At 49.2% G+C, this 10,000-nt stretch overlaps 1 protein-coding gene across 1 annotated transcript in view; it reads left to right on the forward strand.

Annotated features, from left to right (window-relative positions):
- The window catches only part of LOC307128449 (receptor-type tyrosine-protein phosphatase mu), a gene marked incomplete at its 5' end in the record, with an annotated part of 357,404 nt that overhangs the window by 295,307 nt on the left and 52,097 nt on the right, over positions 1-10,000 (forward strand). Inside the window, one exon of the mRNA XM_079820324.1 lies at positions 9,772-9,869. Within this exon, the coding sequence (XP_079676450.1) occupies positions 9,772-9,869 (98 nt within the window). The remainder of the gene's footprint in view (positions 1-9,771; positions 9,870-10,000) is intronic.

A 10,000-nucleotide genomic window follows, 5' to 3' on the forward strand; every position in this document is an offset into this window, starting at 1 on the left:
AGTGGTCCAAAGTTATGTTCTCTGATGAAAGTCAATCAGGGTCCCAGAGTCTGGAGGAAGTGAGGAGAGACACACAATCCACGCTGCTTGAGCTCCAGTGTAAAGTTTCCACAGTCAGTGATGGTTTGGGGTGCCATGTCATGCGCTGGTGTTGGTCCGCTGTGTTTTCTGAGGTCAGAGGTCAACGCAGCCGTATACCAGGAAGTTTTAGAGCACTTCATGCTTCCTGCTGCTGACCAACTTTATGGAGATGCAGATTTCATTTTCCAACATGACTGGGACCAGCACACAGTGCCAAAGCAACCAGTACCTGGTTTAAGGACCATGGTATCCCTGTTCCTGATTGGCCAGCAAACTCGCCTGACCTTAACCCCAGAGAAAATCTCTGCCAGACCCAACAATGCAGAAGAGCTGAAGGCCACTATCAGAGCCACCTGGGCTCATAACACCTGAGCAGAGCCTCAGTCTGATCTCCTCATGCCTCAGTCTGATCTCCTCATGCCTCAGTCTGATCTCCTCGTGCCTCAGTCTGATCTCCTCATGCCTCAGACTGATCTCCTCATGCCTCAGTCTGATCTCCTCATGCCTCAGACTGATCTCCTCATGCCTCAGACTGATCTCCTCATGCCTCAGTCTGATCTCCTCATGCCTCAGACTGATCTCCTCATGCCTCAGACTGATCTCCTCATGCCTCAGACTGATCTCCTCATGCCTCAGACTGATCTCCTCATGCCTCAGACTGATCTCCTCATGCATCAGTCTGATCTCCTCATGCCTCAGTCTGATCTCCTCATGCCTCAGTCTGATCTCCTCATGCCTCAGTCTGATCTCCTCGTGCCTCAGTCTGATCTCCTCATGCCTCAGACTGATCTCCTCATGCCTCAGTCTGATCTCCTCATGCCTCAGACTGATCTCCTCATGCCTCAGACTGATCTCCTCATGCCTCAGACTGATCTCCTCATGCCTCAGACTGATCTCCTCATGCCTCAGACTGATCTCCTCATGCCTCAGTCTGATCTCCTCATGCCTCAGTCTGATCTCCTCATGCCTCAGTCTGATCTCCTCATGCCGCAGTCTGATCTCCTCATGCCTCAGACTGATCTCCTCATGCCTCAGTCTGATCTCCTCATGCCTCAGTCTGATCTCCTCATGCCTCAGACTGATCTCCTCATGCCTCAGACTGATCTCCTCATGCCTCAGACTGATCTCCTCATGCCTCAGTCTGATCTCCTCATGCCTCAGTCTGATCTCCTCATGCCGCAGTCTGATCTCCTCATGCCTCAGACTGATCTCCTCATGCCTCAGTCTGATCTCCTCATGCCTCAGTCTGATCTCCTCATGCCTCAGTCTGATCTCCTCATGCCTCAGTCTGATCTCCTCATGCCTCAGACTGATCTCCTCATGCCTCAGTCTGATCTCCTCATGCCTCAGTCTGATCTCCTCATGCCTCAGTCTGATCTCCTCATGCCTCAGTCTGATCTCCTCATGCCTCAGACTGATCTCCTCATGCCTCAGACTGATCTCCTCATGCCTCAGTCTGATCTCCTCATGCCTCAGTCTGATCTCCTCATGCCTCAGTCTGATCTCCTCATGCCTCAGTCTGATCTCCTCATGCCTCAGACTGATCTCCTCATGCCTCAGTCTGATCTCCTCATGCCTCAGTCTGATCTCCTCATGCCTCAGTCTGATCTCCTCATGCCTCAGTCTGATCTCCTCATGCCTCAGACTGATCTCCTCATGCCTCAGTCTGATCTCCTCATGCCTCAGTCTGATCTCCTCATGCCTCAGTCTGATCTCCTCATGCCTCAGTCTGATCTCCTCATGCCTCAGACTGATCTCCTCATGCCTCAGTCTGATCTCCTCATGCCTCAGTCTGATCTCCTCACGCCTCAGTCTGATCTCCTCACGCCTCAGACTGATCTCCTCATGCCTCAGTCTGATCTCCTCATGCCTCAGTCTGATCTCCTCATGCCTCAGTCTGATCTCCTCATGCCTCAGTCTGATCTCCTCATGCCTCAGACTGATCTCCTCATGCCTCAGTCTGATCTCCTCATGCCTCAGTCTGATCTCCTCATGCCTCAGTCTGATCTCCTCACGCCTCAGTCTGATCTCCTCACGCCTCAGTCTGATCTCCTCATGCCTCAGTCTGATCTCCTCACGCCTCAGTCTGATCTCCTCACGCCTCAGTCTGATCTCCTCATGCCTCAGTCTGATCTCCTCATGCCTCAGTCTGATCTCCTCATGCCTCAGTCTGATCTCCTCATGCCTCAGTCTGATCTCCTCATGCCTCAGTCTGATCTCCTCATGCCTCAGTCTGATCTCCTCATGCCTCAGTCTGATCTCCTCATGCCGCATCATTGCAGTAATTCAGGCTAAACCAGCCCCAGCTGAGCATTGAGTGCTGGACATGCTCACACTCTTCAGCTGGACAACATTTCTAAAAATCCTTTCTTTGTATTGGTCTTAAGAAATATTCTAATTTTCTGAGATACTGAATTTGGGATTCTCCTTAGTTGTCAGTTATAATCATCAAAATGTAAATAAATAAACATTCAAAATATATCAGTCTGTGTGTAATGAATGAATATAATATACAAGTTTCACTTTTTGAACGGAATTAGTGAAATAAATCAACTTTTTGATGATATTCCAATTATATGACCAGGACCTGTAAATATTTTTAATATGATCTCATAATTCGGCTGCAGTTTATTAGGCTACTGTCGCTTTAAGAGCAAACGCACTGATCCAATACACCGACACACACTTGTTCTTTTTCTCAACTGTTTACTTGAGTACTCGCTAAGCATTTGGCCATGACCCTGTGGCCGGTTCTCCACTGGTCCTCCATGACCCTGTGGCCGGTTCTCCACTGGTCCTCCATGACCCTGTGGCCGGTTCTCCACTGGTCCTTCATGACCCTGTGGCCGGTTCTCTACTGGTCCTCCATGACCCTGTGGCCGGTTCTCCACTGGTCCTTCATGACCCTGTGGCCGGTTCTCCACTGGTCCTCCATGACCCTGTGGCCGGTTCTCCACTGGTCCTTCATGACCCTGTGGCCGGTTCTCCACTGGTCCTCCATGACCCTGTGGGCGTTTCTCCACTGGTCCTTCCTCTGAGCACTTCTGATAGAGACTGACCACTGCAGACCAGGAACACCCCACAAGAGCTGCAGTTTTGGAGATGCTCTGACCCGTCACAATCTGGCCCTTGTCAAACCTGCTCAAATCCTTACGCTTGCCCATTTTTCCTGCTTCTAACACATCAACTCTGAGGACAAAATGTTCACTTGCTGCCTAATATATCCCACCCACTAACAGAGATCATCAGTGTTATTCACTTCACCTGTCAGTGGTCATAATGTTATGCCTGATCGGTGTAAATATCATCGGTCAGCAGGTGGTGCTCCAGCGGTTCTGTCCGTCCGTGTCGGTGTTGTGCAGACGCTGCTGGTGGTTCACTGTGTGTTTAACGTGCGCCGCTGTTAAATGTTGTGTGTTCTGGCGGCTGCGGTGTGGCATTACAAACCCACTCAGCAGATGTCCTGCTCGCCTCCCATCATTCCCATCGTCCCCTGAGGCTCGTGGGCCGGCGATGTGGGAGCGAGGGAAGACATTTGAGCCTTCGAGACGCTGAGAAACATGCGGTTGCCATTTCAAACTGCACAAGAAGAACAAGAGCTGAGAAGGAAGCAAAATAATAAACTCACCAAAGCATTAATCTGATCATAACTCCAGTAATCAGTGAATATTCCTCCAGTGTAGATCAGCTGTATACACACACACACACACGCACACACACACACACACTCTCACTCCAGTGTAGATTAGCTGTACACACACACACACTCACTCCAGTGTAGATCAGCTGTACACACACACACACACACACACACACACACACACACACACTCACACTCTCTCTCACTCCAGTGTAGATCAGCTGTACACACACACACACACACACACACACACTCTCTCTCTCTCTCACTCCAGTGTAGATCAGCTGTACACACACACACACACACACACACTCTCTCTCACTCCAGTGTAGATCAGCTGTACACACACACACACACACACACACACACACACACACTCACACTCTCTCTCACTCCAGTGTAGATCAGCTGTACACACACACACACACACACACACACACACACTCACACTCTCTCTCACTCCAGTGTAGATCAGCTGTACACACACACACACACACACACACACACACACACACACTCACACTCTCTCTCACTCCAGTGTAGATCAGCTGTACACACACACACACACACACACACACACTCTCTCTCACTCCGGTGTAGATCAGCTGTACACACACACACACACACACACTCACTCCAGTGTAGATCAGCTGTACACACACACACACACACACACACACACACACACACTCTCTCTCTCTCACTCCAGTGTCTGTCCAGCCCCTCTCTCTCCAGTCCCATTGGGTGGCTTATATCCTGTCTCCCCACGCCAATCACTGAAACAAGACACAGGTGTTTCTCATTTGGCCTTGATTCACTTACGTGCCGCTCGTCCTCTGACTCTCTCTCCCGTCACAGACTTCGCTAAACCACGCCCCCAGCGACCTCAGGACGGCGCGCACATGCTCCACATGCCGCTGCCAATCATTACTATAGATGATGATATCATCCAAGTATGCAGCGGCATGTGGAGCATGCGGCCGTAGAATTGTATCATTGAGACGTTGAAACGTGGCCGGTGCCCCGAACAACCCGAACGGAAGTGTCACAAATTGGTGTAATCCAAACGGCGTCGTAAAGGCTGTTTTTTCTTTAGACAAAGGCGTTAAGGGGATCTGCCAATATCCCTTTGTTAAATCCAGCGTCGAATAAAACCGAGCCGTGCCTAGCCGATCGAGCAACTCGTCAACCCTTGGCATTGGATATGCGTCGAATATCGATACAGCGTTCACCTTGCGATAATCCACACAGAACCGTACCGAGCCGTCCGTTTTAGGAACTAAAACTATCGGGCTGGCCCAATCACTGTAGGATTCTTCTATTACTCCCATGTCTAACATCGCCTCTAATTCTTCTTGAACCACTTTTTTTTTGTGTTCTGGTAACCTATAAGTCCGGACACGCCCGGCTCTGTCTCGATATGGTGCTGAATGAGGTTTGTCCGACCGGGTACGGGCGAGAACACATCCGCAAAAAGTTCCTGCAACTGGGCTATGTCAGTGAGCTGCAACAGCTAGAGATGATCTCCCCCTGGAGCCAGGGCGAGGGATATCCCAGGGCGAGGAATATCTCCCTGTGAAAATTCACGCAGTTTCGTTCCCCTATTGTACAGCCGGCTCTGTTTGTCTTGAGCCTGTAACAAATTCTCCATGGATAGCCGCCCCAATGTGTGGAGTTTTGTTCTCAGGTCCATGACATACTGAATTTCGTTTTTGCCTTGCGATGGTCCGTCCTCCCAAGCCTCTCTGAGGACGTCCAACACCCCCATTACTGACGTCCATAGAGAAGCTCGAATGGGGAAAACCCAGTGGAGGCTTGCGGGACCTCACGTACAGCAAACAACAGGGACTCCAACCATTTATCCCAATTTTTGGCGTCTTCCTGTACGAACTTTCGGATCATTGTCTTCAAAGTGCGATTAAACCGTTCCACTAAACCATCCATCTGTGGGTGATAAACACTGGTGCGGATCGATTTAACACCCAATAATCCATAAAGTTTGCGTAATGTACGTGACAAACGCCGTGCCTAGATCGGTGAGGATCTCTTTCGGGATCCCCACCCGGGAGATTAAACTAAACAAAGCCTCCGCAACACTCTTCGCAGAAATGGTATGGAGAGCAATTGCTTCGGGGTTTCGTGTTGCATAGTCCACCAGGACCAATGCAGATCGCTCTAATGGTCCGATGAGGTCCATGCCATTTCTCTCGAAGGGGACCTGCATAGGCGGAAGAGGGCGCAATGGCGCTTTTGAAACGGCCGGTGGATTTATCAGCTGACATTCACGACACGACGCGCACCATCTGCGCACGTTCTCGTGAATGCCCGGCCAAAAAAAACGGACCATTAAACGATTCAGTGTGGCCGCTTGACCTAAATGACTGGCCATAGGATTAGAATGAGCCGCCTGGAAAAGCATTTCCCGACGGCTTTTTGGTACTAACAACTGGGTTGTATCTTGGTTTGACTGAGTGTCCTGGGTCACTCGATACAACCTGTCTTTTAATATGGCAAAATAAGGATAAGAGAGTGGCTGCTCAGGTTGGAGAAGCTGCCCGTCGACAGAGGTGGACAGAACCGAAGTACATTTACTTGAGTACTGTACTTAAGTACACTTTTTGAGGAACATGTGATCTGTACTTTACTGGAGTATTATTTTTCAGGGATACTTATACTTTAACTTCACTACATTTGAAAGACAAATATCGTACTTTTTACTCCACTACATTTCTATCAATTCTTCTTTAAAAGTCTTTAAAAGCTTTTTTTTTGCAGACAGCCTATCAGTAATCACTCTTGTATAGGGTCCTGTGAAGTTTCCCAAAAAAAATGTTTAACACTGATCAGTTTACAGCAAAATGGAAGAAGACGGTTCCTTGGCACAGTGTGTGCACCCATGGCTATACTTAAAAAGTATGTTTCAGTTTTCTCAAAAGATTAAATATTAGTTTAGTTGGCATACACTTTGATGCATGTCTCATAAAATGTAAATGTCTGGGAGAAAGAGAAGAGTAAACAGTTGGGAGAATATTGGATGCTTATCAGTGTATAGGGTCCATGCATTCAGCCTTAAAGTGACAGCAGCTTTGTAAAGAGCTTTGTAAATTTTATACAAGATATTGAACATTTCAATACTTGTATAAAAGTTACAACGCTCTATACAAATGTAAAGAAATGAGTTTAAGGTAGTCGTATGCTAGCATGTCGGATGGAGCATCACTGACTGGCTTAAAATACCTTGGTGGCATAATGTGCATTTATACAACAATGCAACAATAATAAAATAATGCATTGACATGAAAAAAGGAAATTTACTTTGGATACTTAAGTACTTTTAAAAACAAATACTTCTGTACTTTTACTTAAGTAAAAATCTGTTTTTAGAACTTTCACTTGTACCGGAGTAATATTTGACCAGTAGTACTTTTACTTTTACTCAAGTAATAGAGTTGTGTACTTTGTCCACCTCTGCCTGTCGATCGCTCTGACCTGGGCAAACGCATTTTTCAGCGACTCATCTTGGGACTGCTCCAGAGGAAAATCATCGCGGTCAGTGAGGATCAGCCTCTCTACACCACTCCGTTCCTCTGCAACAGTACCCGATGGTCCCGGCTCAGTCTCCCCAACCTGCACAGCCGCTTTCTCTCCCCGCCCCTTCTTTTCCCCAGAGACATCCGCACATAGACACCCCAATAAACTACCAAATGCTGGCCAATTCGTACCCAAAATTAGCGGATGTCGGAGGTGCGGGTTAACTGCCACCTCCACTCTATGCTTTTGTCCCTGAAATTGAATTATAACCGTCACCAGCGGATAACTCACCACATCCCCGTGCACACACCGTACCTTAACCATGCGGCTATTATCCAATGCCAACGACTGTATCAGGCTTTGATGGATAGAGGTCTGGTTACACCCTGAATCCACCAAAGCCGGATAGGTACCCCCCTGAATACTGACTGGTATTTGGTACAGCCCGGCTCGATCGGGGGCAGCTTGAGGCGCATTGGGGACCCGGATCAGCGTTCCCATCTCCATCACTGGGCAACGATCTATAACGTGACCTGGGTCCCCGCACCGCCCAGACTTCCCCGCCGCCCCAGTGGCAGGAAGGGAATCAAGGGATTGGCGTGGAGAGAAAGGGGAAATGGGACCAGAGGCTGGAGGGAACCCGGCCGGCTCCCTGCCCCTAGAGGGCACCCGTGAGCCTGGAGCTGGAGTTCCTCGACCCGTCCTCGGGGCGGACCTCGGGACTGGAACCCTCCCCTCATCCGAGGAGCTGGCACCGGCCTAAAAGAAAAGGAAGCAGAAGAAGAGGGGAGAGAGAGAGAGAAGCTGCTGGGCACGCCACCATTTGATCCTCCGCCAGCTGGATGGCTTGGTCGCCAGCGACGCCGGCCGGTGGCACTGGACCCATTGCGCGGTCTTCCTGGGCAACCGCGCAATAAACTGCTCCAGTGCCACTTGATCGATGACTTGGTCGACTGTCGACTGGCCAAACATCAGCCATCTGCGGCAGGCGTCCCGGAGCTGCTGGGCCAACACGAAGGGCCGGGTGTTCTTCCCTAGTGTCAGCGACCGGAACCGCTGACGATGTTGTTCAGGGGAGAGCCCGACCCGCTGGAGAATGGCCCGTCGCAGGTCGTCATAGACCAGGAGGTTCTGGACTGGCAGTTGTTAGGCGGCTAGCTGCGCCTCTCCGGACAGCAGCGGGATGAGGCGCACCGGCCAGTCCAGTCGTTGCCACCCACATGCCTCCGCGGAGCGCTCGAACAAGTCCAGGAACGCTTCCGGGTCATCTTGTGGCCCCATCTTTGTGAGCTGCATGTGGGTGGATTTGGCCGGCCGGCCGGAACCTCCTCCGATGCAGGCCTGGATGACGTCCGCAAATGGCGTCGCTGACAGTGTTTGCATGGCGGCGGCTCTGTCTTCTTCCTCCCGGGTTTCAGCACCAGTGTAACAAAGTTCGTAAAGGGACAAGGAAGAAGACAAGGGGTCGGCTTACTGGGACACGAACTCACTTTTATTTCGTGGTAACTTAGATCACAAACAATGTGCACATCGCACAACTCAAATTAAACGTTCTCTCTCTCTGTCAATGGTTTGTTTCTGGCAGTTCCTCTCTGCAGCTCTCTCCTCTCGTGTCCCAGTGTGTGTCTGTCCAGCTCCTCTCTCCCCAGTCCCATTTCCTGGGTGGCTTATATCCTGTCTCCCCACGCCAATCACTGAAACAAGACACAGGTGTTTCTCATTTGGCCTTGATTCACTTACGTGCCGTGCCGCTTGTCCTCTGACTCTCTCTCCCATCACAGACTTCGCTAAACCACACCCCCTCGCCACAACCACGTTGTATTTTCTTTAATCTAAGCGCAGAGGAGCAACAGTTCTAACCCTCTTAAATCAAGATACATTTACTTCAGATCTATCTATCTATCTATCTATCTATCTATCTATCTATCTATCTATCTATCTATCTATCTGTCTATCTGTCTATCTATCTATCTATCTATCTATCTATCTATCTATCTATCTATCTATCTATCTATCTATCTATCTATCTATCTATCTATCTATCTATCTATCTATCTATCTATCTGTCTGTCTCAACTCACTGTCACTGAGAGCATGAGCCGTAGTTTAGAGATATTTTTAAGATGGTAGAATGCCATTAGATGCCATCATTGCAGAAGAGACTTCCTTCAACGACATTAATTATTCCAAACTTTTAGGAGTTGAAGCTGAAGTGTTTAGAAGAGTTCTGTGTGTGTGTGTGTGTGTGTAAGAGCGGATCCTTCCTCCAGCTGCTCACATTAACAGCCACTTTTAATCATTTGTCAAAAGTCGTTTTCTTTAGAGTCTGGAATTGATTAAACACAATATTAATTCAGATTAATTGGTTCCATAATGGAATGGCTCCCATCCGTGTTGAAGGTCTGATCGTGTGTGTGTGTGTGTGTGTGTGTGTGTGTGTGTGTGTGTGTGTGTGTGTGTGTGTGTGTGTGTGTGTGTGTGTGTGTATATGTGTGTGTGTGTGTGTGTTCTCTCTGCAGGGCCGATGCAGGAGACCGTCATTGACTTCTGGAGGATGGTGTGGCAGGAGAACACGGCAACCATCGTCATGGTGACCAACCTGGTGGAGGTTGGCAGGGTGAGTGTGAGACGTGATGATCTCGTGATGACCATGTGCTCGAGTGTGTGACGAACACCTGCATCTCAGATCAGTGTGTGTGTGTGTGTGTGTGTTCATCGGCTGATGTGAATCTGTTTCTGTCTTCCGTA

The sequence above is a fragment of the Gobio gobio genome, assembly GCF_949357685.1.
Source record: "Gobio gobio genome assembly, chromosome: 6".
NCBI lineage: Eukaryota > Metazoa > Chordata > Actinopteri > Cypriniformes > Gobionidae > Gobio > Gobio gobio.